General features: G+C 43.5%; 1 protein-coding gene and 1 pseudogene across 2 annotated transcripts; both read left to right on the forward strand.

The window, feature by feature from the left end:
- The first annotated feature begins 158 nt into the window (after positions 1-158).
- On the forward strand, positions 159-18,848 carry LOC123825632 (eukaryotic translation initiation factor 3 subunit C). Of its 2 annotated transcripts, none has more exons than XM_045849217.1 (21): positions 159-252; positions 389-528; positions 1,873-1,938; positions 2,045-2,234; positions 2,629-2,754; positions 2,938-2,992; positions 3,095-3,198; positions 3,559-3,686; positions 5,304-5,463; positions 5,595-5,698; positions 6,158-6,299; positions 6,492-6,617; positions 6,745-6,838; positions 7,650-7,840; positions 8,085-8,309; positions 16,278-16,641; positions 17,835-17,994; positions 18,083-18,148; positions 18,235-18,322; positions 18,425-18,587; positions 18,680-18,848. In XM_045849217.1, exons 2-21 carry the CDS (start codon positions 428-430, stop codon positions 18,760-18,762), a joined length of 2,736 nt encoding a protein of 911 aa, XP_045705173.1. In that variant the 5' UTR covers positions 159-252; positions 389-427; the 3' UTR covers positions 18,763-18,848. The 2 variants fall into 2 exon arrangements, with proteins under 2 accessions (XP_045705173.1, XP_045705174.1); XM_045849218.1 differs by lacking the exon at positions 159-252 and adding an exon at positions 253-301.
- A 6,250-nt stretch (positions 18,849-25,098) lies between these two features.
- Positions 25,099-26,539, forward strand: LOC123825651 (annotated as a pseudogene).
- Positions 26,540-26,917: the final 378 nt, after the last annotated feature.

The following is a 26,917-nucleotide window of genomic DNA, read 5'->3' on the forward strand; positions in this document are numbered from 1 at the left end:
ATGAAGGGTGACACTCGGTATCTGTGAGTAATAAGAGATGAGGACCAGGCGCCGTTGGATCAGGGAATCTAGAGGCACCGTCGCACCCTACTAGTTTACCTCCGGCGGGTCTCTGACCCACGTACGGCGCGAAGGCCACTGGGAGTTGTAGTTGCCCGGTGTACCTTGTCAAATCCGGAAGTGACGTTAAATACCGCCGCCTTTCCTCTCCGAGTTTCCGCTGCTCGGCGTTGTGACTCGCAGGCTCAGCTGGTATGTATCTCTTGGGCCGCGTGTTTCGAGTAGGAGGGCTTGGGTCAGGGTACGTTCGGGGGACGGTGATGGGTGACGTTCGGGAGGTGATGACTCGACCCCCTTTTCGTGGTGCTTTACCCTGGTTCTCCCGCAGATTCGGCCTCGCCTATTGTAGCATCTTTACGACGTCGCCATGTCGCGGTTTTTCACCACCGGTTCGGACAGCGAGTCTGAGTCGTCCCTGTCCGGGGAGGAGCTCGTCGCCAAACCTGTCGGCGGTAACTACGGCAAACAGTGAGTTGAGGGCCTGCGTCGTGGTGACCACTCGGGGAGTGCGGGGTTCGGCGGGCTCGGGAAGGGGAGGGGGAGAATAGAGTTGGGGCGGCAGTGAGGTTCTCAAGGAGGTGGCGAAAGCGGGTTCTGAGGATGCGGAGAGTTTAAGAGACCGTCACTCTTAGGGTTCTGTGGACTGTGGGAGTCCACCCTCCGGGTACCAGGGATTGATTCCCAGAGGTTTCCCACTGGCTGGGTCTGTTGCAGTCTGTTGCATCAGCTTCCTAACTGGCCTGCTTGTCCACAGCCTTTGTACAACCCCAGCCTCCCCTCCTCCTCTCGACTTCGGACGCCAAAAGTCATAATTATTCTTACCACCAAAAATCGCTCTCACAAAGTGCTTGCTTGATATCTGGGCACTCCTTGATGTGGCTCCCAAGCCGAGCCATCTGGCGGTGCGGGCAAGTTCTTAAAAACATCGGTTTTATTCCTGACGATTACCTCCAATTAAAACACTCTTCCTCACTCTGCAAATTAAAATTCTTTTCACCCTTTGAAACAGTGGGATGTTGTTTCTCAAACTTCTGTGGTATATGTGGCACCATCATTTTTGCCGTATGCCTGTCTACTGTTTAAATAAATACGTATACATGTATACTCATATGAATATGATTTCATAGCACTGCCATAAGTGAAATACCAACATCACTTGCTGTAAAATAGAAAATAATTGATTGCTTCCTTTGGCAGCATATACACTAAAATTGGAACAATACAGAGATTAGCATGGCCCAAAGTCTAGGTCATGGGAACATGGATGGCAAAAAAAGAGAAAACAATTGGGAAAATTAATAGAAAGAAGAGTGCTGTTGACAGCTGAACGCTGTCTGTGGTCTGGTTTCTCATTAGTAAAGAAAAATACTGGCAATGGAAGTATTAAAGCCACTAAGTATTTTTTTTCTCCTTGGCCACAGTAGGACACATTATTTTTCGGGACCTAGTTCAGGTTCCTTCTTGAACACTTCCCCATTCGTTCTAGCCAAAGTATCCCATATCTCACCAGTTAATACTGTCTTCACATGATTAGTTTTGTGATGTAGTAAACAAACACCTTTGTTTACTTTTGAGAGGATGGAGCTTTTTGTATATACTACAACCTTTGACAAAAAGCATTACTTGAAGTAAGCTTAAAAGATCAAATTGTATATTTTATAGCAAGGCTGTGAAGAGGAAGGATCAGAGGATGAGTGCAGGGGGAATGTCCTGAGTTAACTCAGTTTTACCTGGCCCACCTGAAAAGAGAAATAGAGGTCATTTGGAAAGACTGGAACTAGAAAGGGAGGTTAATGGTCTCTGTTCCTTCAGGCCATTGTTGCTGAGTGAAGATGAAGAAGATACCAAGAGAGTGGTTCGAAGCGCCAAAGACAAGAGGTGAGGCTGTGGGGAACCTGTGTGGTGGGGAGTCTTTGGAGCAGTGGCAGGCTCTATGGTTGTTGACAGTGGGCCTGTTCAATATGCCGTTGGGCTCCCAACCCAGGTTTGAGGAGCTGACCAATCTTATCCGGACCATCCGTAATGCCATGAAGATCCGGGATGTCACCAAGTGCCTGGAAGAGTTTGAGCTCCTGGGAAAAGCATATGGGAAGGCTAAAAGCATTGTGGACAAGGAAGGTGTCCCCCGTTTCTACATCCGCATTCTGGCTGATTTGGAGGACTACCTTAATGAGGTGTGGCTCCTGTGGGTAAGGGCGGGGGGGGCGGTCCAGGAGGGGATTGTGGGCCTGAGGCCTGCTTCTAACCCCTTTGCAGGAATCATGTCTTCTCTGGATTGTTTGCCTTACATACAGTGTCTCCCAGAACACAAGGAATACGGAGATAGGCAAAAAGAGGAACCTTTTTTAGCCAAGAATTTTAATTGTATTTATTTTTATGTTGCCTCTTATCTGTGGTTTTATACTTTTAGTAGTGACATGTAAAGGATCTGTAAACAATAACAGGTGTAATTAATAAGTAGTACAGGTGGTATGCAGATTGCAAGACTCAAAAATGCTAAAGCCTGAAGTTTAGGAAATACTATTCTCAGATTCCTGATCTTCCTTTCTTCTCTCTTCTTTCCTTTAGCTATGGGAAGATAAGGAAGGAAAGAAGAAGATGAATAAGAACAATGCCAAGGCCTTGAGTACCCTTCGCCAGAAGATCCGAAAATATAACCGAGATTTTGAGTCCCATATTACAAATTATAAGCAGGTGAGGATGCTAGAGGCAGACTTTTGGAACTGTGGGAACAGTGGCCTCATGACTGAGACAAAACGTTTGCAAATGGGAGATGTGACTGGAGAAAGAATCATGACAAAACTCTTGGGTGCAGGGGTAGGATGGGGTGGTAGTTGTCAGGCATCCTTAATTACCCTTTAATTTCCTTCTTTCCAGAACCCGGAGCAGTCTGCAGATGAAGATGCTGAGAAGAATGAGGAGGACTCGGAAGGTAAGAGAGGATACCCTAATTGTAAATGGTGAGGAAGTGTAAAGTTAGTGGTTCCCTTGGCCTGCTTTCGTGGGGGTTCTTCAGCCTTGCTCTTCCTTCCAGGCTCTTCAGATGGGGATGAGGATGGAGTCAGTGCTGCAACTTTCTTGAAGAAAAAATCAGAAACTCCTTCTGGGGAGAGTCGCAAGTTCCTGAAAAAGATGGAGGTGAGAGGCAGGGTTACAGTGAGGGGTGATTTGCCTCCCATGGGCCATTCTTGGGTCCCTGGGGAGAAGAAAAGACTCACAGAACCCTAGAGATAGGAGGGGTTGGGTTTAACGGAGTCTGATTTGAGAACATGCTTCTCTTGGATTAGAGCATTGAGTGAACTAGAATCTGGAGAAGTGGATTCTGGGGCAAGTCACCACTGCTCTTTGGTCTTGGTGGTCCAGTCCAGCTCATGATGTCCTGATTCCATGAAGACCACTCTTGTTCTGCTCCTGTAAATCTCTGAAATGTGGTAGGGGGAGCAGAGACACTAGTCAATCTCTCCATCTTCCTGCTGATCCTTTGTCCCGCTCCCTAAGGATGAAGATGAGGACTCCGAAGACTCAGAAGAAGATGAAGAATGGGACACAGGTTCAACATCTTCGGGATCAGACTCAGAGGAGGAAGAAGGGAAACAGACCGTGCTGGCCTCAAGATTCCTTAAAAAGTAAGAGAAGCCGTGGTACCTTGCTACAGTGGGAAGAGTAGGATGCCTTTAATCATTTTGAAGGTTATTGCTTCTTCAGTGGAATCCTTTCAGGGTCAAGCATATTAGCGGGTTAAGCTCACAAAGTTAATGTGTTCTAAGGATAGGATTTGAAGGCTCCAGAGTCAAAATGTTTAAACATGACGTTATTCATTGCACGTGGACTGAGTGTAAATCTCACTTTGGTGCCAGTTAGCTATGCAGTACTGGACATGCAGTTTCACCTTTTCAGTCTCTAGTTTCCTCATCTGTAAAATGAGGTGGTACTTGACCCTGCCTCCGAGGATAGCTGCGAGAATGCAGGGAGGTGCTATAGGGAGGTGGCTTGGCCCAAAACTGACGTGGTGAGTTGTCAGTGATAGGTGCTACTCCTGTCACTATTCCAGAGAACTTTGTGTATAGCAAGTCTTGCTGAATTATGCAGGGACAGTCACAGAATTAGAAAGGATTTGGATTCTGGTCCCAGCTGTTAGTCTTTTATAGCCATATAACTTTGGGTATGTTCCTTAACTTTCTCAGGTCACAGTTTGCTCCTTTGAAGTCAAGGTGGTACCTGCCCCTGCATGTGGCACACAAGTCAAATATGAAACTCTGGGAAACACTGCTCTTTTAATGGGCAGGACTATTGCCGCTTTTTTGGTTGCTTTTCTGCTTTTAAAAGTTGGGGTTACACTGCTTTGGGAGGTAAGGAGTTCCCTCACACTGGAGGGGTCCAGGCATAGGCGTTTTGTTGAGAAGCTTTTTTTTACTGTATGGGAACGCTGGTCAAGTCTGGGAAACGTTGTGTATCTGATTTTCTTTTTTTTTTTCCTCACTCAGAACACTTCTGGTGTGGGTTTTTTCTCACACCAGCCAGTCAGTTCTTCAGCTCTCTGAACACCAACGTGTTCAGTATATATATATATATATGTGTTCAGTAATTCAATTCAGTTCTAAAACTACCCACTGTTAGTGCAGTATTCTACAAGTTAAAGGCTTGGTCCCAAAAGACTTGCCCCCACTTCAGATACCCGTTGCAGGTCCCGAGTTTGACACCTGTACTTCTGACCAAGCAGCTATAAATTCAGAGTTCCCACAGTCCCTTCCTCAGGTGCAATAATATGCCAGAATTACTCATAGAACTCAGGAAAGCCTTTTTACCAGCCACCAACTAATCAGCTTAACATCAGTAAAAAGAAAAAGTGCCCCCAAAAAGGTCAGTCTGGACAGAGCAATTGGTATCAGAGCATAACTATATTTCTTAATAGGTCCTCTGGAAAACCCTGAAGGTTAGCTATGGAGCAACGCGACAGGCTATTTTGGTGTCTGCAGGGGCCTGGTTACCTCTGCCTTATTAGACCAGGTCACACCGTTTCCTTCATAAGAGTTTCTTGGTGTAATATGGCTATAGACCTTGGTAAGTGGTTTGGCAAAATCAGTGCTTAATAGTCCTTGTTTTGGTTAGGGTTAACTTCAGGTCATTCTTGTAGGGTGTGACTTAGATGGAAGAATCATCGGAGGAAAGGAAGTTCATGGAAGGAACAAGCCTCAGAGGTAGGAGGTGGGGGCTGGTCATTCATCTCCCATGTCTCCTGGCAGGGCCCCAGCCACAGAGGAGGACAAGAAGGCCGCTGAGAAGAAACGGGAGGACAAAGCCAAGAAGAAGCACGATAGGAAATCAAAGCGCCTAGATGAGGAGGAGGAGGACAATGAAGGCGGGGAATGGGAAAGGGTCCGAGGTGGAGTGCCCCTCGTTAAGGTGAGAACTGTAGAATTAAGATGAATTGGGAGACAGTTTGGGAGGGCATACAGGCTCACTCTGGTTGGGTTGGGAGAAAAGACAAGAGTGGTTCCTGTTGGCTTGCACATGACAGGATATGTGTTTCTTAGGAGAAACCAAAAATGTTTGCCAAGGGAACTGAGATCACCCATGCTGTTGTCATCAAGAAACTGAATGAGATCCTACAGGCACGAGGCAAGAAGGGAACTGATCGGTAAGATTTGTGGGTCTAGATTGTGGGATTACAGGGTGAAAGCTCTTTCTCTAAGACCCGGGGTAGAGATTGGTGGACAAATTGTGTTGTTTGGGGAAGATCTGTGTGTAGCTCAATAGAAGGAATGGTATACGTGGTGCGTACCTGTCTGTTTTCTGCTGTTTACTCTTCTCTCTTTGACTTTAAGCCAATCACTCAACCTTTTAGGACTGTTTTCCTGTCTGTAAAATGGGAATAATGCACACATTCTTCAGTCATTTAGTGAACAAAGAGAAGGACAGATCGTTAGCAGCAGTGCTATTTCTGCTTGAAATTTTGTAAAGGAGAAGCAAGTGTACAGGTGGCAAGGAGAGAGGTTTTGGGAATGGGCTGCCTTACTTGTCTGAAGGACCCATGTTGTGTGACGGGATGAACTTTTGACTTGTCTTTGATGCTTCAGCCTGTTCTGTACCCCTTCAGTGCAGCCCAGATTGAGCTGCTACAGCTGCTGGTTCAGATTGCTTCTGAAAACAACCTTGGAGAGGGTGTCGTCATCAAGATCAAGTTCAATATCGTCGCCTCTCTCTATGACTACAACCCCAACCTGGCCACATACATGAAGGTGAGGGAAAACAAAAGAAGCATCCCAGTGCTGAGCTGGTGGGTCAGGAGAAGATGCCTTGCTTAAAAAACTTAAGGGCTGTGGAAGCAGTTTTAGTCGTTGAAGGCCCTGGGGTTTCCAGTGAAGGGGCTCCCAGGAGGCATCTGTTCCTGCCACCTGCACACCCCTGACTGCTGTCTGGTCTCCTGGCAGCCGGAGATGTGGCAGAAGTGCCTGGATTGCATCAATGAGCTGATGGACATCCTGTTTGCAAATCCCAACATCTTTGTTGGAGAGAATATTCTGGAAGAGAGTGAGAACCTGCATAATGTTGACCAGGTAAAGAGAGGAATTTGCAGGCTAACTGGAGATGTGTATGTTTTCTGCTTTGGGAAAGTTCAGTGGAAACAAAGGTTTGAAGTTTGGGACTGAGATATGGACTGATATATTTACTCCTCCTTTTCAGCCATTGCGTGTCCGTGGCTGTATCCTAACTCTCGTGGAACGAATGGATGAAGAATTTACCAAAATAATGCAAAATACTGATCCTCACTCTCAAGGTGAGCCTGAGCAGGCATGGGTGAAAGGAAAAGTGCAAGGGGTAAAATTAAGGGTTATATTAAAAAAGAGTTTGGAAAGCCAATCCTTTATTCCAGCATTCACTCTGGAGGGCTCTCGAGAGCTTAAGATACTGGATCCCACTCCTATAGGTTCTGACTCAGTAGGTTTTTGTAGAATCCCAAAATGTACGTTTCTAACATTTCTCGATGGTGCTATTGGTCTGGAAACTACACTTTGAGAATCATTGGGGCATGGCCTCCGTCCACTTAGCTTGTTTAGCTTGAATCAGGGGCCTGGGATGGGGAAATACAGGACATTTCCTCAGTAAAACGTGAATGCCCACATGGGCTCACCAAGTCAGGGGTGTAGCAGTGAACAAGGCAGCTAGAGGCCTTCACACTTGCGGACTTTTACATTTGGTGCCGGGGGAAGGCAGTTCAACAGCTGAACGAGGCAGTTGTAGGTGATGGGAAGTGTGAATTAGAAGCCAAAATTGGGACCTGTGATAGAGTGACTGGAGGAGTAGCTGCTTTAGATAATGGTTGAACAAAGCACACTTAAGTCAGGGCCTTTGAGGTGAGATCATAATGAGGAGGAGGAAGAGTTAATCAGGGAAGGAATTAGCAGAAGAGAACACCTAACAGAAGTGACAGAAAGTGAGCTTGGTGAGTACCAGGGCAGGACAGTTTTTGCAGGGCACTTTCTGATGGATGCAGCAAACATACAGAGGGAACTGGATTGATCTGGGACAGGTGACTGGGAAAGCCTGGGTGCCTGGCTGAGCTGAGAGGGGAGGTGCTCTCCCCGCAGAGTATGTGGAGCATCTGAAGGATGAGGCACAGGTGTGTGCCATCATTGAGCGTGTGCAGCGCTACCTGGAGGAGAAGGGCACCACTGAGGAGATCTGTCGTGTCTACTTGAGGCGCATTCTCCATACCTACTACAAGTTTGATTACAAGGCCCATCAGCGGCAGCTTACCCTCCCGGAGGGCTCCTCAAAGGTGAGTGCTTGTCCGAGTGTCACCGAGGAGAGGACTGTCTGTTAGGAGTTGATGGCAAATGTTTCATTCCCTGAAGACTTCCTGAGGTGGAGCAGAGAGGGAAACTCTGGGAGGCTGGGTGGACAAGTTGGGTGGAGTCTCGTCCTTGGTTGCTAATGCCTAAGCCCTTTAGAGCCATAGTCTTTGCAGCATCTCCTGCTCACCCAACAACATCACACCCTCACCAAAACCCCTGCCTCCCCAGTCTGACCAAGATCAGGCAGAAAATGAGGGCGAGGACTCAGCGTTGCTCATGGAGAGACTTTGCAAGTACATATATGCCAAAGACCGCACAGACCGGATCCGCACATGCGCCATCCTCTGCCATATCTACCATCATGCCCTGCACTCCCGCTGGTACCAGGCCCGAGACCTCATGCTTATGAGTCACCTACAGGACAACATTCAGCATGCAGATCCTCCAGTACAGGTAGGATGGGAAGGAGGCACTCTGGCTTTGGTGGCAAAGGGAAGACCAGGCCAGGTCCCTGTCCTCTATTGGGGCAAAGTGGGTCAGCCAAATTAGTACCTGTCTGGCTAATTCAGACAACTTGGTCCTTCCCAGTTGCCAGCATTCTTTGAACCTTTTTTTTTCCCCATTAAAGATTTTTATTAATTTTAGAAAGAGGAGGAAGGGAGAAAGAGGAGTAGAGAAACATGAATGTGCGATGGATAGTTGATAGGCTGCGTAACCCACAGCGCAGCCATGTTAACATTTAACTACTGTTTCAGCAGCCCTCTGGGACAGAGATTTGGTTCAGCTAATATTTATTATACCTAACATGTGTCTCCTTTGGGACATTAAGAGATCATCTTGTTTAAAAAGATGAAAAGAACCCTTACGAAGTTGTCAAACTAATTGGGGAGACAAGGACCCAAATGTGGTGTGATATGTTGGGACAGAATAGTGGAATAACTAATTTTGTGTGTGGCATTTCCATATAGGAGGAATATTAAAGCTGTGTCTTTTAAGTGTGTGTTTAAAATAATTAATGTGTAGAACATTTGGTGAACCTGTCTGGTGGTGGTTTTTAAATAGCATGCTCATTTGTTCTTTTTTATTTCATTGTTTGAATTTTTTTCTTTTTTTCAATTACAGTTTACACAGTTATTTTAGATTAGTTTCAGATGTATAGCATAATGGTTAGATAATCATACACGAAGTGTTCCCCCTGATATTTCAGGTGCCCACCTGGCACCATACATATTTATTATAATAATATTGACTATATTTTCTATGCTCTACTTTACAACCCCATGACTGTTTTTGTAAATGCCAGTCTGACATATAAGGGAAATTATATGGTTTTTGTCTTTCTCTGACTTATATCACCTAGCATAATACCCTCTAGGTCCATCCGTACTCAAATGGTAAGATTTTGGGGTTTTTGTTTTGTTTTGTTTTTTTAACCATACCTGTGGAAATGTTCAATGACTTTAAAGAGAAGGTAAGGGGATAGAGACAGACAGACAGACATCAACTTGTTGCTTCCTGTATACACCCTGACTAGGAATTGAACCTGCCACTTTTTTGGTGAATGCTCCACCCAACCGAGCCTCCCAGCCTGGGCCTTGTTCTTTTTTATGGCCAAGTAATATTCCAGTAATAATATGTTGTATAAATGTATCACAACATTTTTATTGGCTTGTCTGTTGATGAGGACTTGGGTTGCTTCCATAGCTTGACTATTGTAAATAACACTACAGTGAACGTACATACATAGAGGTGTATGTATTCTTTTGAAGTAATATTTTGGGTTTCTTCAGATATATCTCCAGAAGTAGAATCACTGGGTCATAAGGCAAATTCATTTCTAATTTTTTGAGGTAATGCCATACTGCTTTCCACAGTGGGTGTGCCCATCTGCATTCCCAAAAACTGTGCATGAGGGTTCCCTTTTCTCCACATCCTCTCCAACGCTTTGTTGACTTACTGATGATAGCCATTGTGACGTGTGAGGTAATATCCCATTGTGGTTTAATTTGTATCTCTCTGATGATTAGTGTAACATTTGAGCATATTTTCACATATATCTGTTGACCATCTGTATGTCCTCTTTGGAGAAGTGTCTCTTCAGGTCCTTTGCCCAATGTTTTTATTGGATTGTGTGGGAGTTTTTTCGTTTTGTTTTCTGATTTTTTGTCATTTTGGTGTTGAGTTGTATGAGTTCTTTATAAATTTTGGATATTAATTCCTTATTAGATGTATCACTGGCAAATATGTTCCCAGTGGGTTATCTCTTCCCATTCAATGGGTTGTCTTTTCATTTTGTTGATGGTTTCCTTTGCTATGCAAAAACTTTAGTCTGATGTAGTCCCGTTTATTTTTTTTCTTTTGTTTACCTTGACCAAGGAGATATATATATCTCAGAAAAAAATACTACTAAGAGAAACATGCAAGATTTTATTGCCTATATTTTCTCCTAGGAGTTTTATGGTTTTGAGTCATACATTTAAGTTTCTAATCCATTTTAATTTACTTTTGGGGTTTTTTTGTTTTTGTTTTGTTTTGTTTTTTTCAAATTATAAGAGTTTATTTAGGAAATCACTAAGGTAGAAGTAAAGGGCTGTAGAAGAAATGGGCTCAGCAAACAAGTTACAGAAGCAAACGGGGTGGGGGCAGTGGCTTGGAGCCTAGGAGAGGCAAAGCAAATGCGCCTGGGGGAAGAGGTGGGAAAGGTGTGGGCGTGCTCCACAGAGAGAGCCACCTTGAAAATATGAAAGTAGTCTAGTTTAATTTTTTTGCATGTATCTGTCCAATTTTCTCAACACCATTTATTGAATGGACTCTTTAGCTCCAATGTATGTTCTTGCCTCCTTTGTCAAATATTAGTTGGCTATAAAGGCATGGGTTTATTTCTGGGCTCTCTATTCTGCTCCATTGATAATATGTCTGGTTTTATGCCAGTGCCACGTTATTACGATTACTGTGGCCTTGTGGTATAGTTTGATATCAGGTAATGTGTTTCCTCCAAATTTGTTTCCATTATATGAATTTATCACAAGTTCTTTTTACTTTATTTTATTTTTTAGATTTTATTTATTTAGTTTTAGAGAGGGGGGAAGGGAGGGAAAAAGAGAGGGAGAAAAACATCAATGTGTGGTTGCCTCTCACACACCCCCTAACCCAGGCAGTGCCCTGACTAGGAATTGAACTGGTGACCAGGCCTACACTCAGTCCACTGAGCCACACCAGCCAGGGCTTATCACAAGTTCTTGATACATTTTCTCTTGATAGATAGTTGGTCTATTTCCAGTTTGGGGCCATTATAAACAAAGCTGCTATGAACATTTATGTAAGTCTTTGTGTAGATATATGTGTTTTCTTGGGTAAATACTTAAAGAGTGGAATTGCTGCATCATAGTGTAGGTGTATGTTTAGTTTTATAAGAAACTCAAGTGGCAATACCATTTTATACTCCTACCATTAATGAGTGTTCCCTGTTGATGCTGGTGTTGTAGGTCTTTTTAGTTTTAGCCATATTGGTGATTGTGTAATGGAATCTCATGGTGTTAGGTTGTATTTCCCTGATAACCATTGAAATTGATTGCTCTTCTGTTGATATTCCCTTTATATATCTTTCATGAAATGTCAACTTTTGCCCATTGTTTTTAAAGATTGGATTGTTCATCTTTTTATTATTGAGTTCTAGGAATTCTTTATCCTGGATGCCAGTCCTTTGTCAGATAAAGGTTTTCTAAATAGTTTCTTCTATACTCTGCTTTGCGAATTCATTTTCTATACCATTTATTTTGGTGTGATCTGATTTATCGATTTTTTTCCACTTACGGTTATTTTCTGGATGCTAGCTAAAGAAACCTATGCCTACTTGCAGTTCATAATACATTCTTTTTCTATTTCTTGATAGTCATTATGGTTTTAGCTTTCACATTTAGATCTATGATTTTTGCATATGGTGTGAAGTCAGGATCAGAGACGTCCTGTCCTCATTGTATTCCTTTGGTACATTTGTGGAAAACTACGTCACCCTAAAAGTGTGTGTGTATTTCTGGGCTCTGTTTTATTCCATTCATTCATGTTTTTGTCTATTTTTATGCCAGTCTAACACTGTCTTAATTGCTGTGCCTTTAGAGAAAGTCTCCAATTCAGAGATTATGAGTACACCAACATGTTTTTTGTAGGAGTGCTTTGGATATTCTGTGATTTTTGCATTTTTACATAAATTTTAGAGTCAGTTTGTCAGTTTCTACAAAAACACCTGGGGTTTTTATCAAATCTGTATATCAGTTTTGGGGAGAACTTCTTACGTTACCTCTTTTTATTTGTTTTTAAGATTTATTTATTTTTTAGAGAAGGGATGGAAGAGAGAAAAAGGAAAAGAAACATCAGTGTGTGGTTGCCTCTCAAGCACTCCCTACTGGGGACCTGGCCCACAACGTAGGCATGTGCCCTGACTGGGAATGAAACTGGCAACTCTTTGGTTCGCAATCCGGCTCTCAGTCCACTGAGCCACACCATCCAGGGCTTACATGTTATCTCTTAATTTAATTTCTTCAGTTTTCTTTCTGCAATGTTAGAGGTATTATACATCTTTTAAAAAATTATTCCTGAGTACTTCTGGCCAGGATGGGGAAATGAGTAGATATACTTTGCCTCTTCACACAACCAAAAGAAGGACAACAATTTTAAAAACAAAAAATAACCAGAATTGCCAGAAAATTGGAACTGTATGGAAGTCTGACAGTCAAGGAGTTAAAGAAGTATTCATCCAGACTGGTAGGAGGGATGGAGGTGGGCAGCCAGGGCAGAGAGAACTCACAGCAAGGCAGCAACAGGAGGATCAGAGTGGGTGAGGTGGAGGCTGGCAGATCAGGAGGAACAACTGGGGAACAAGACAGACCATGATTCCCAGAGTTCCAGTGCAGGGCAGTAAAACCTCAAAACCTCTGGCTGAAAAAACCTATGGGGGTTGCGGCAGAGGGAGAAACTTTCTCAGCCTCACAGGAGAGTTCATCGGAGAGACCCACAGGGTCCTAGAGCATACACATACCCACCCACCCAGAAATTAGCACCAGAAGGGCTCAATTTGTTTGGGGGTAGCAAGGGAAATGACTGGAAGCCAGAGCTGAACACATGGCATTGTTGCCTCTCAGACTCCTTCCCCACATACAGCGCCACAATGCAGTGATGTGGGTTGCCCTGACCTGGTGACTCCCTAAGGCAAAATATTACCCTTATTACATAACAGGCATGCGGAGACAAAAAAAAAATATATGGCCCAAATGAAAGAACAGATCAAAGCTCAAAAATTAGAACTAAGCAGTGAAAAGATAGCCAACCTATCAGATACAGAGTTCAAAACACTGGTAATCGGGATGCTCACAGAAATGGTTGAATATGGTCACAAATTAGATTAAAAAATGAAGACTATACTAAGTGAAATAAAGGAAAATGTACAGGGAACCAACAGTGAAGGGAAGGAAACCAGGCCTCAAATCAACGGTGTGGACCAGAAGGAAGGAAGAAACATTCAACCAGAACAGAATGAAGAAACAAGAATTCAAAAAAATGAGGAGAGGCTTAGGGACCTCCAGGACAACTTTAAATATTCCAACATCTGAATCTTGGGGGTGCCAGAAGGAGAAAAGAAAGAAATGGAAAATTTATCTGAAAACAATAAAGAAGAACTTCCCCAATCTGGCAAAGGAAATAGACTTCCAGGAAGTCCAGGAAGCTCAAAGAGTTCCAAAGAAGTTGGACCCAAGGAGGAACACACCAAGGTACATCATAATTACATTACCCAAGATTAAAGATAAGGAGAGAATCTTAAAAGCAGCAAAGGAAAAGGAGACAGTTCCTACAAAGAAGTTCCCATAAGATATGAGCTGGTTTCTCAAAAGAAACCTTACAAGCAAGAAAGGGCTGGAAAGATGTATTCCAAGTCATGAAAGGCAAGGACCTACATCCAAGTTTACTCTATCTAGCAAAACTATCATTTAGAATGGGAGGGCAGATAAAGTGCTTTCCAGATAAGGTCAAGTTAAAAGGAGTTCATCATCACCATCACCAAAACCCGTTATATGAAATGTTAAAGGAACTTATGAAGGAAAAGGTGATCAGAAAATATAAACAATAAAATGACAACAAACTCAACAGTTATTAACAACCAAACCTAAGACAAAAACAAACTAAGCAAAGAACTAGAACAGGAACAGAATCACAGAAATGGAGATCATATGGAGGGTTATCAGCAGGGAGGGTGGGGGAATAGAGGAAAAGGTACAGGGAATAAAAAGCCTAAATGGTAGGTACAAAACAGACAGGGGGTGGTTAAGAATTGTATAGGAGATAGAGAATCCAAAGAACTTATATGCATGACCCATGGATATGAACAAATGTGGGGGAATGCTAGTGGGAGGGGGTGTGCAGGGCGGAGGGAAATAAAGGGGAGAAAAAATTGGACAACTGTAATAGCACAATCAATAAAATATATTTTTAGAAAAGTATTCCCGAATATTATGTGATACTTGATGCTATTTTAATGCAATTTTTTAAAAACTCATTTTCGAATTGTTAGCTACCATTATGTAAACATAAAGGTAATTGTTGTATCCTACCGTTTTGCTGAATTCACCAAGCTCTAGTACAGCCATGTGCTGCTTAATGAGGGGAATACATTCTGAGAAATGCATCGTAGGGTGATTTCATGGCTGTGAGAAGATCCTAGAGTGTGCTTACACATCCTTAGATGATGTAAGCTGCTATACACCGAGGCTCCTTGGCATGTCATCGTTGTCTGTGTGGTCTGTTCTTGACTAAAATATCTACATACAGAGATAGGGTTTTTTTTAATAGTTTTCCTCTTTGTATTTTTCCCATTATCATTTATCCCCCTTACATTCTCTTCACCTCTACCTACCCTGCAATCACTACACTGTTGTTTCTGTCCATGAATTCTTTTTCATTTTGGCTTGATCCCTCCAGGCCCTCACATAGCTGCCAGCCTGCTCTCTCTGAGTCCGTCTGTTTGCTTGACAGTTCAGTTTGTTCGTGGGATTCCATATATGAGTGGAATCATATGGTATTTGTCTTTCTCTGACTGGCTGATTTCACTTGGCTTAATGTTCTCCAGGTCCATCCATGCTGTAGCAAAGGGTAAAATTTTCTTCTTTTTTACAGCCAAGTAGTAGTCTATTATATAAATGTACCATAGAGACAGTTTTATTCCTAAGTAAATTCTTGCTGTATCAAATGACTCAGGTCTCCAGTGCAGTGCTGAATAGAAATAGTGAGAGCAGACATCTTGTTTTATTCCTATTCTTAGCAGAGAAGCAGCCAACATTTCACTATTAAGTATAATATTAGCTGTAGTATTTTAGTAGATACCCTTTCTGAGATTGATCCTGGTTGATCAATTGATCCCAGGCTCTTCTGATCCTAGCTGGCTGAGAATTTTTGTCAGAATAGATAGTAAATTTTGACAAAAGCTCTTTCTGCATCTCTTGAAATGATAGTTAATTTCTCCTTTGTTCTGTTCATATGGTGAATAACCATGATTTTATATTTTTACATTAGCCTTTCATTCCTGAAATATATCCTACTTGATCATGATATGATCTCTTTTTTCATGTTGCTGGTTTCTGTTTGCTAATTTCTTTAACGATCTTTGTGTCTATGTTTATGACTTGATACTGATCTCTATTATTTTTGTTACCGATATTGCATTACCTACAATCTATATTGCTATAATCTTTCCTCTCTTAATTAGTGGCACCACCATCTTTTCAGTTGCCAAGGCCAGAAACCTTGGAGTCTTCCTTACTTCCTGGTTTTCCCCCACATACTGCCTCTCCTTCCCCAGACATTTCCACTCAAAATCTGGATCTGACCACTTAACCACTTTCAGTACTGCCCTCTGGTCTAAGCCGCCATCATCTTGGTCTCTCTCTGCTTCTGCCCTTGTGTCCTTTCGGGCTATTATTAGTATAGTAGCCAGAGTAGCCACGTTAAATTAAGCCAGATTGTATCATTTGTTTCCTCAAAACCTTCCCGTGGTTTTCCATCTTAAAATCCTTAACATGGCTTACACGGCTATGTGCTTGCCCATCCTCCGGTTTATGATCACATCTTCTACCAGCCCAGCTAGTTTACATTCCTTGTTCCTCAGATACACCTGGCACAATTCTTGCACAGGGCCTTTGCATTTGCTTTTGCTTTTCCTGCAGTGCTGTTCTCCCAGCTACCTACATAATTTGCTCCCTTTTTTTTTATTAGGTCTTTATTTAAACATTCCCATCCGAATGAGGCCCCTGTCCCAGCCGATAAGCCAAGTGCTCCGCATATCAGTGTATCCTTTGTTGAGTATTTGTGTATGTGTTGAGCATGAACAACTGCCCTGTGGATGTCACTTCTGAATGCATTATGCTTTGCTCCCAGATCCTGTACAACCGCACCATGGTGCAGCTGGGCATTTGTGCCTTCCGCCAAGGCCTAACCAAAGATGCTCACAATGCTCTGCTGGACATCCAGTCAAGTGGCCGGGCCAAGGAGCTTCTGGGCCAGGGTCTGCTGCTACGTAGCCTACAGGAGCGCAACCAGGAGCAGGAGAAGGTGGAGCGGCGCCGGCAGGTGCCTTTCCACCTGCACATCAACCTGGAGCTGCTGGAGTGTGTTTATCTGGTGTCTGCCATGCTCCTGGAGATCCCATACATGGCCGCTCATGAGAGCGATGCCCGCCGACGCATGATCAGCAAGCAGTTCCATCACCAGCTGCGGGTGGGCGAGCGGCAGCCCTTGCTGGGTGAGTGCGGCTTTGTGGTAGGACAAACTTCACTTGTGTGTTCCTTGATGACTTCTAACCAAAGGATTCAAAGAAGCTAATGGAAATAATTTTCTACAAGATGATTCCTTTTGATTTCATGAAATCTTCATGAAGACTCTACAGGCATTTTACTTAATAGTTCCTGCAATCTCTTACAAATTAAGCTTCTGCTTCCTGTTATTCTCCATTTCAGTCTGTACCTGTCAGTATTGTCTTTCTACAAATTTATGATGTCATAGTCATATACCTCCAACACCTTGTTAGGTTCTTCACTGACTGCAGAAGAAAGTTCACTCTCCTTAGTCACTAAGTTAAACTCTCGTGACCTGATTCCAATGGTGTTAATACAAATTTACATAGTGCTTGTGTTCTGCCTGGTACTGTTTTAAGTGCTATAAATAATTATTTACTCTTTATTGGTAATAACCATGTGATGTAGGTACTATTATTAATCCCTTTTTCTTGTTTAAGAAAACTGAAGTCAAGTGACTTCCCAACTTTAGCACAGTTAATATGTGTGTCTCTAATATTTGTCCTCTGTTTGTCCTTCATGCACATGATTTTCAGCCAATCAGCTAGCCCCTTGGCATTCAGGAATCTAACATTGGCCCCTTTGATCGCTTCTGAAAGATCTGATTGATCACCCCAGGGATTGAGTGAGATGTGATTTCACTGGGAAAGGAATTCGAATTGTGCCCTCCCTGTGTGGTTGGTGCATAGAAGGGCTTGGCACGTGAGCCAGGCATACTGTTCACAGCCACATCCCCTTATAGATTTGTTCTCTACCCGTGTGTGTGGTTGTTTAAGTGGAGGTGCCCCTTAGGCAAACTTTGTTTGGCTTATGTGGTGTGGTACTTTCTTTTAATTGGAAATTTCCAGCATCTCTTAGTTCTCTCTGGTTCACCACAGTTTCTATAGTTCTGTGTTGCTGCCTGCAGTAGAGCCAAAAGCTGGTTTCTGTTTTGGCCTTGCACTACTACTTAAAATCTGAATAAATTTATTTTGATATTGAGGGACTTGTACAATCACATGGCTGTTTAGTGGTGGGATGGGAGAGTTTCCAGGCTGGGTGTTGGCTCTCCTGTCTTGTGTTCCTCCTTGAACAGTGCTCATGGGGGCCAGAACCCTTGTCCCAAGTTTCCCTAGGCCCCGTCTCATTCCCAACCTTTCAGGTCCCCCTGAATCAATGAGGGAACATGTGGTCGCTGCCTCCAAGGCCATGAAGATGGGCGACTGGAAGACCTGCCACAGTTTTATCATCAATGAGAAAATGAATGGCAAAGTGTGGGACCTTTTCCCTGAGGCTGACAAAGTCCGAACCATGCTGGTTAGGTGAGCACAGAGGGAGGCTGTGGTGAGTAGGGACGAAAAGACTGGTTGGTCCCCTGCTCTGAAGATCTCTTCTTCCTTTTCCCCATAGGAAGATCCAGGAAGAGTCACTGCGGACCTACCTCTTCACTTACAGCAGTGTCTATGACTCCATCAGGTAGGATGAACCCTGAGGAAGCAGAGGGGCCCTGGCTTTGTGGTCGGTCAAGGGTCCTAGTTGCTCCCTGCCCTCTTTCTCCCCAGCATGGAGACACTATCTGACATGTTTGAGCTGGACCTACCCACCGTGCACTCCATCATTAGCAAGATGATCATTAATGAGGAGCTGATGGTAAGGGCCAGAGGTAGTAAATGGGCAGGTGGAGTCATGGAGAGTTGGGACTGGAGGGGTCTGATCTATGTCATGTCCCCTCCTCTGGTTCACTCCCATCAGGCCTCCTTGGACCAGCCAACGCAGACCGTGGTGATGCACCGCACGGAGCCCACTGCCCAACAGAACCTGGCTCTGCAGCTGGCGGAAAAGCTGGGCAGCCTGGTGGAAAACAATGAGCGAGTGTTTGACCACAAGCAGGGTACCTATGGTGGATACTTCCGAGGTAAGTGGTTCCATCCCTTCTGTTCTCCCCCAGTCCTGGCTCCCTTACTGCCTCTCCCCTGGCATTCACTCCTCTTCCCGTGTCTCCTGTAGACCAGAAAGATGGCTACCGCAAAAATGAAGGCTACCTGCGCCGGGGTGCCTACCGTCAGCAGCAGTCTCAGACAGCCTACTGATCGCTTCTATCCACGTGATCTGGACCATTCAACAACCTTTAAGTCCTAAACCACACCCCAATCATTAAAATTCTGTTTAGAGTTGTTACAGGTCCTTTGTGTCTTTGTGTCGCCACAGAGGTGTGTTGGCACATTTGTTTGCTGATTTTATCTTTCAGCTTCTACCACATGGCAGGCATAAGGCTAAGGATGCAGAGATAACTTGTACATATCTCTAACTTGAAAGAGCTTGCTCCTCTTTTTCATTTAACAGAAAATTATAGTATCACGATGAGTTATAACAGAAGTATGAAGAAAAGATGATGATGGATACATTGGGCAAGATCTGACTGTGGGGCATAAATATCAGAGAAAACATAACAGAGGAGGCAGTAGTGATGGTTGCACCTTGTGGGTGGGTGGATGGGTGGTGATTCACCAGGCAGGGGAAAGGGAGGGTTTGCTTAAACTGGTGTGACATGTGGTCATTGGACAGTGTCATTCTGGAGTTAACCTGTTTGTGACAGAACAGGCGCCACAGTTAGGCGTAGGCACTGGGAGACTTTGCCATTGCTGTGAGAGTTAAGCATGTGATTGTTTGCTCAACTTGCATGCATAGCTTTCAAAGTATTGATCTATAGTAGACTGGAAACTTTAAAAATAATCCACCACATTGAGAAGCACCTGTGTAGGCAAAGGAATAACAGCCAAGTACAGAGGATTGGAGGAGTACAGGAGCAGTGCGGGTTGTGTGAAGTGGATGTGGAGCATGTGCAGGGGACAGAGACTTAAGACGGGCTTGTCCCATGAAGACTTTCCACGCTTTGGACCTTGGGAGACAAAACACACAAGTGGATCCGGTTTTAAGAATGGTAATGGAACAGCATTACAGAATATGGAGTTAGAGGCAGAGAGCCAGTTAGAAAGTAAAAAGCATCTAAAGTCAGGATGGTGAGGAAGGGATCGAAGAGGTATGTTTGTAAAAAGCTGGGTTTTCTGTAACCAGTTGAACATGAAGGTAGTAGGAGTTTCTTGACTCAAGAATGACAGAATCGCCCTGGCTGGCGTAGCTCAGTGGATTCAGTGCGGACTGCAAACCAAAGCATTGCACGTTCGACTCCCAGTCAGGGCACGTGCCTGGGTTGCAGGCCACGGCCCCCAGTGACCACACATTGATGTTTCTCTCTCTCTCTCTCTTTCTCCCTCCCTTCCCTCTCTAAAAATAAATAAATAAAATATTAAAAAAAAAAAAAAAGAATGACAGAGTCTCCTGACTGGGGATATATAGGTAATAGGGCTGTTATCAAGTAATTGGAATATTCTTTGTGTTTAGGAACATTAAGAACAGCAGGTACGCAGGGAAGGCCGATATGTTGAGTTTGAGGTGTTTGGGGCATGAACAAGGCAGCTGGAGATTGGAATGCATATTAATTAGGCTATAGGTTAAGCTGCTATAACAAAGGGATTCCAAAGTAATGATTCACACAAAATAAAGCTGACCCTTGAACGACATGGTTTTGAACTATGCAGGTGCGCTTATACACAGACACCAAAGGACAACTTAAGTTTCAGGGGAGTCAGAAGGTATACACAGATTTTCGACTGCATGGAGAGTTGGCGCCCCTAATTGTCATGTTCAGGTGTCAACTGTCATTTACCTTTTTTTTCTTTTTTTTTTAAGATTTTTATTTTTAGAGGGAGGAAGAAAGGGAAAGAAACATCAATGTGTGAGAGAAACATGCATCCGTTGCCTCTTGCACACCCCCAAGTGAGGACCTGGCCTGCAACCCAGGCATGTGCCCTGGCCAGGAATCAAACCAACGACTTTTTGGTTTGCAAGCCAGCACTCAGTTTGCTGAGCCACACTGGCCAGGACTGCTTCTTTTTAACAACTCTTAGAAAGTAAAAGCCATTCTCGTCTAACTGATCACACAAAAACAATCCACAGACCAGATCTGGCCCGGTCCCTGTCCTAGATACAAAGCAATAGGTGCTCTCTGGAATTGTACGTAGCTCTGACAGGCCTAGATTATACGGGACATGTTTTGCCTCTGCTGTGGCCTTTTGAAGAAATGCAAGAGATGACCTCTCCCAATGCATACCCTTCAGTTTCTGTGAAAGTTCAAATTCACAGGCTTTTCTCAAAATATTCAAAGTGTTCTGAGGCAATAACTGAAACAGCTTTTGTAAACAAAACAAGAAACCTCAGGTTCACAACTCAAAAAGAAACAAAGTAGAAGTTTGAGTACAGCTTAGACGAAACAGTGTTTGTAAACAAACCCACATGCACAAATTCTGGGAAGTATCTTCCCAACCAAATTTAAAAGTAAATTTAGATGAAAACAGACTATTTTAAAAACCTTGAAAGTAACTTCCCAACATGAGTTTGAGCATATCTATCCCAAACACAGTAACTTGTGCAAATATGTGCAGATTCAAGAGTTCACAAAATTAACTTCTCAAGGCGAGTTAATTGTACCAGTCCAGTGAAACAGATTCAAGAGTTCTCAAAACCAACCCCCAGCAAAACTAGATGAAAACCAATTTTTGTGAAACTCCAAAAGAGTTTCACCTCAAAAATAAATGTTCAAGCAAATCTTGATGAAATAAGAATGAAGCATTTGTTGTGAAAATTAAGCTCAGATTCATAAATTCTCAAAACTAACTTCTGCCATGAGGTTGGGCAAACGTAGCTGGTGCAGCTGTTTTTGTGAAAGCAAGGTCAAATTCCCATTCTCAAGTGTAACCCCCGAGCATCAGTTTGACCAAATTTTAGATAGAAACCAACAGTATTAACTCATGAAAGTACACATTTATGACTTCTCAAAAGTTGCTTTCCAACCTCTAGTGCTGGCCAAAGTTTAAGCACACTACAGCCTATCACCCACTGATTACAACTTAAAATTGGAAAAAAAGACAGTTTCAGTCAAACCTTGGTTCTCAAACATCTCCCATCTTGAATAGTTCTGTTCTTGACCAAGCTGTTCATGAAAAAAATGTCTTGATTGCCAAACAAAACTTTGGTTCTCAAACCAACAACCCTTTCATGCCGATACCTGTATGATGTTTCACACATCCCTCAGGCATGATTCAATTTTCATATAAATCCCTTCTTGAACAGCCTTCTGGAACGAATTAAGTTTGACAATCAAGGTCCCCGTGTACCTGAGGACTCTGGAGAATAAAAGCAGTCAGATTAGGGAAGTCAAAAATTAATCCATACAGAAGTGTTTCCTGGTATTTTTTTCCTTTTTCGTGGCTTTTACCTCTGAGGTCAGGCTGCCCAAACCCCAAAAGAATCCATCTTAGTTCTGGCCAGACGACCAGGGAAAGAATTTTTTCTTTCCCCACCCCAACTTCTGACCTCTGAAGGTAGGCAAGACCGCAGCAGTTTGGCTCTGGCAGCTAAAGCTTTTCTGGGCAGGGGAACCAAGAAAAGGGGACACTTGGAAAAGGTAATCACTATTTTATTTTATTTTTCTTTCTCTGTTTTGCCCAAGGCTGGCACTGCCATAGAGCTATAGCTATAGTGCTACAGGCAGCCAAAACTTCTGAAGAGCTCTGTCTTTCTGACCAGAGGTTAAATTGCCTGCTGAAACAAAATATGAAGAATCTTGAGTCTCAACACAATATTCAAAATGTTCAGTATATAATCCAGAATTACCATGTGACCAATTCTCAAGGGAGAAGTTCATTGACAGTTGCCAACCCATACCAAAACTATAGAGCAGCTATTGTAACTACTGCATGAAATAATATAAACACTTTAAATGGAAAGAATTCTTAACATCCTCAACAAAATACAAGTAAACTAAATCCAACAGTGTATTAAAAGGACTATACACCATGACCAAATGGACTTATTACAAAAGTGCAAGAGTTGAAAATCAATCAATAGACTATACCACATTAATAGAACAAAGGAAAAATCCATATAATCAACCCAATTGATATAGAAAAGGCACTTGACAAAAATCCAATGCCCTTTCATTATAAGAACTAGAAAACTAAGAAAGGAACTTCCTTAATGTGATAAAGGACACTTAGGAAAAACTGACAGCTAACATATTCATTGGTGAAAGACAAAGCTTTTCCCCCACAGTCAGGACAAAACAAGGATTCCCATTTTCACCATGGCTATGCAACACAGTACTAGAAGTTGGAGCCAAAGTTAGTTAAGAAAAAGAAATATAAACTTAGAACAATAACAAAAAGTAATTAAAAAATGGGCAAAGGACTTGAAGACATTTCTCCAAAGAAATGCAAATGGCCAATAAATACATGAAAAGAAGCCCAACATCACTAGTCATTTAGAAAATGATAAGCCACAATAAGATAACTCTTCACACCCATTAGGATGGTAACTATCATACAGAAAATGGAGTGCTAGTGAAGTGGGGAAACTTGAACTCATGTACATTGCTAACAGGAATGTAAAATGGTGCAGCTGCTGTGGAACATAGTTTGGTGGTTCTTTTAAAAGAACAACAATTACCATATGGCCCAGCAATTTCACTCCTAGGTGAATACCCAAAATAATTGAAAACAGAGATTCAAATTGATGCTATACACCAATAGTCATTGCAGCATTCACAATAGCCAAAAGATGGAAACACCCCAAGTCTCCATCAACAGAAAAAATGGATAAACAATGTAATGTACACATGAAATGGAATATTAGCCTTACAAAAGGAATAAAGTTCTAATACATGCTACATCATGGATGAACTTAAAAACACTATGCTAAGTGAAATAAGCCAAACAACAAAGACAAATACTGCCCTGGCTGGCGTAGCTCAATGGATTGAACGCGGGCTGCGAACCAAAGTGTCGCAGGTTCGATTCCCAGTCAGGGCACATGCCTGGGTTGCAGGCCACGGCTCCCAGTAACCGCACATTGATGTTTCTCTCTCTCTCTCTCTTTCTCCCTCCCTTCCCTCTCTAAAAATAAATAAATAAAACCTTAAAAAAAAGAGATACATTGATTTGTTTAAAAAAATAAATAAAAATAATTCTTAAAAAAAAAAGACAAATACTGTATGATTCCACTTATATGAGGTACCTAGAACAGGCAAATTCATGGAGGTAGAAGGAATAAAGGTTACCAGGGAGTTGTTTAGGGGGAAATGAAAAGTTATTGCTAATGGTTACAGATGTTCTGTTTTGGGTGATGAAAAATTTTGAAACATTGTGGTGATGGTTACACAACATTAAAAGTGTACTTAATGCTACTGACTGTGTGTTTTTAAAATTACCACTATGAATCTATTAAAATGACCAAAATCCACCCTGGATGGTGTTGCTCAGCGGATTGAGCTCCAGCCTGTGAACCAAAGGGTTGCCGGTGCAATATCCGGTTGGGGCACATGCCTGGGTTGCAGGCCAGGTCCCTGAATGGGGATGTGTGAGAGGCAGCCAGTTGGTGTATTGCTTGCACATTGATGTTTCTCTCCCTCTCTTTCTCCCTTCCCTCACCCCAAAAATAAATCTTTTTTAGAAAAGATTTTATTATTTTATTGGACTTCACAGTCCAATGCTCAATCCACTGAGCCACACCAGCCAGGGCTAATCTTATAATAAATAAATAAAGTGACCAAAATCCAGAACATTGACACCACCAAATGCTGACAAGGATGTGGAGCAACCGGAAATGTTATTCCTTGCTGGTGGGAATGCAAAATGGTACACCCACTTTAGAAGACAGTTTGGCAGTTTCTTGGAAAGCTAAGTATACCCTCCAGTAATTGTGCTTCTTGGTATTTTCCCAAAGGTGTTGAAAATTTATGTCTATACAGAAAGCTACACATGGGTGTTTGTAGCACCTTTATTCACAATTACCAAAACTTGGAAACAACCAAGATCCTTTGGTAGGTGAATGGATAAATAAACTGTGGTACAATCAGACAATGGAAAAGTATTCAGCACTAAAAAAAGGAAGTTTACTATCAATACATGACAAGGCACAGGGAAAACATAAATGCATGATTCCTAAATGAAACCCAATCTGAAATGGCTACATATTGTATGATTCCAAGTATTTGAGATTCTGTAAAAGGTAAAACTATGGATAAATAAAAACATTAGTGGTTGTCAGGGCTTTGGAGGGAGGAAGGGATAAATATGTAGGTGAAGAACAGAATTTTACGGCACTGAAACTACTGTGTATGATACTATAGTGGTAGATACATGTCTTTATACATTTGTTCAAACGCATAAACTGTACAACCCTAATGTCAGCTATGGACCTGTGGTGATGGTGTGTCAATGTAGGCTCAGAAATTGTAACAAATGTACCACTCTGGAGCAGCTTTTTGACTCCTTCTTGAATCTGTCTGGTTTGGCCTCCTCACTTCCACCATGTCTATAAGAATGACCCAGAGGTCCTTCAAGGTGTCCACCTCTGGCTCTGGGGCCTTCAGCAGCCACTTTTTCTTGAGTGGGCCCAGCATCCAGCCCCTCAGCCTTTTCCTGGGTGAGCAGCAGCTCCAGGCTTGGCCTGGGTGCCAGCATGAATCTGGCTGGGTGTTTTGGTGGAGCTGGGAGTATGGGGTCCATCAAAGCCATCCAAATGAACCAGAGCCTGCTGAACCCTGTGAAGTGAGACTCTTCATCCAGGGCCCCAGCATCCAGGCCATGCACAACCAGGAGAAGGAGCAGATCAAGAGCCTCAATAAGTTTCATTCCTTCATCGATAAGGTGCAGAGCCTGGAGCAGCAGAACAAGATTCTGGAGACCAGTGGAGTCTCCTGCAGCAGCAGAAGAGGACTCGCAGTAACATGGACAATACGTTCAAGGCCTATATCAACAATCTGCAGTGGCAGCTGGAAACACTGGATGAGCCCAGGAGAACTGAGACTGGAGGCAGGGTTTGGCCACATGCAGGGGCTGGTGGAGGACTTGAAGAATAAGTACGAGGATGAGATCACGCGCAGATGGAGAATGAATTTGTCCTCATCAAGAAGGATGTGGATGAAGCCTACATGAACAAGGTAGAGCTGGAGTCCCACCTGGAAGGGCTGACGGGTGAGATTCATGAGCTGCAGGCCCAGATCTCCCACATGTCTGTGGTGCTGTCCATGAACAACAGCCACTCCCTAGACCTGGACAGCATCATTGCCAAGGTCAAGACCCAGTACAAGGAGGTTGCCAAACGCATCTGGGCTGAGGCTGAGGCCAACTACAAGATCAAGTATGAGGAGGTGCAGGCATTGGCTGGGCAGCATGAGGATGACCTGCATTACATGAAGATGGAGATTTCTGGGACTAACTGGAACATCAGCAGAATCCAGGCTGAGATCGATGGCCTCAAAGGCCAGAGGGCTTCCCTGGAGACCACCATCAAGGATGCCAAGAAGCGTGGTAAACTGGCCACCAAAGATGCTCAGGCCAAGGTGATTGAGCTGGAAGCTGCTCTGAGAGCTGCCCAGCAGAATATGGCCCAGCAGCTGCATGAGTACCAGGAGCCCACGAACATCAAGCTGGCCCTGGACATGGAGATCACCATCTACTGCAAGTTGCTGGAGGGCGAGAGAGCCAGCTGGAGTCTGGAATGCAGAATATAAGTATCCATACTAAGACCACCAGCTGCTATTCAGGTGGGCTGAGCCTGGCTTATGGGAACCTCAAATATGGCCACCTCAACTACAGCCTGGGCTTCCAGGCCAGCTGGGCTCTGGCAGGAGCTCTGGCTCCTTCAGCCACACCAGCACCAGCACCAGCACCAGCACCAGCTGTGAAGAAGACTGAGACCCACGATGGGAAGCTGGTGTCTGAGTCATCTGATGTCCTATCCAAGTGAATGACTACTGCGGTCCCTCCTGTCCTCTGAGCTGACAGGAAAGGAGCTCTGTAGGAGAGCAGAAGGCACAGGAGACCCACCTGAGACACAGCCCCAGGCCTCAGCTCACCCTTGTGGTGGGGATGTTTACAGGCTGGGGCACCACCTCTTACCCATGTCCCTGACTAAAAGCCAAATCAAGTGTCGGGGTGGGGGCATTCCTCCCAAGATAAAGCCTCAGCTGGCTCTGCCAGCACCGCCTCTCCCAAAGAAATGTACCTCTTTGGTCAGGGAAGCTGTGGATGTGTGGAAGCAAGAAGTATAATAGGAAATATTTGTACCTTCTGCCCAACTTCTGTGAACCTAAAAGTGCTCTTAAAAAATAAGTATGTTTAAATG

This window comes from Phyllostomus hastatus, unplaced genomic scaffold (assembly GCF_019186645.2).
Source record: "Phyllostomus hastatus isolate PE091 unplaced genomic scaffold, TTU_PhHast_1.1 phas_contig_64, whole genome shotgun sequence".
In the NCBI taxonomy this organism is placed as follows: Eukaryota; Metazoa; Chordata; class Mammalia; order Chiroptera; family Phyllostomidae; genus Phyllostomus; species Phyllostomus hastatus.

Excerpts from the sequence above, each read along its gene's own strand:
- LOC123825632 (XM_045849217.1), top strand. The coding sequence starts at position 428 with ATGTCGCGGTTTTTCACCACCGGTTCGGACAGCGAGTCTGAGTCGTCC. Across the intron at positions 5,699-6,157 it reads GGCAAGAAGGGAACTGATCG|TGCAGCCCAGATTGAGCTGC; the intron begins GTAAGATTTGTG and ends GTACCCCTTCAG. Across the intron at positions 6,300-6,491 it reads ACCTGGCCACATACATGAAG|CCGGAGATGTGGCAGAAGTG; the intron begins GTGAGGGAAAAC and ends GTCTCCTGGCAG.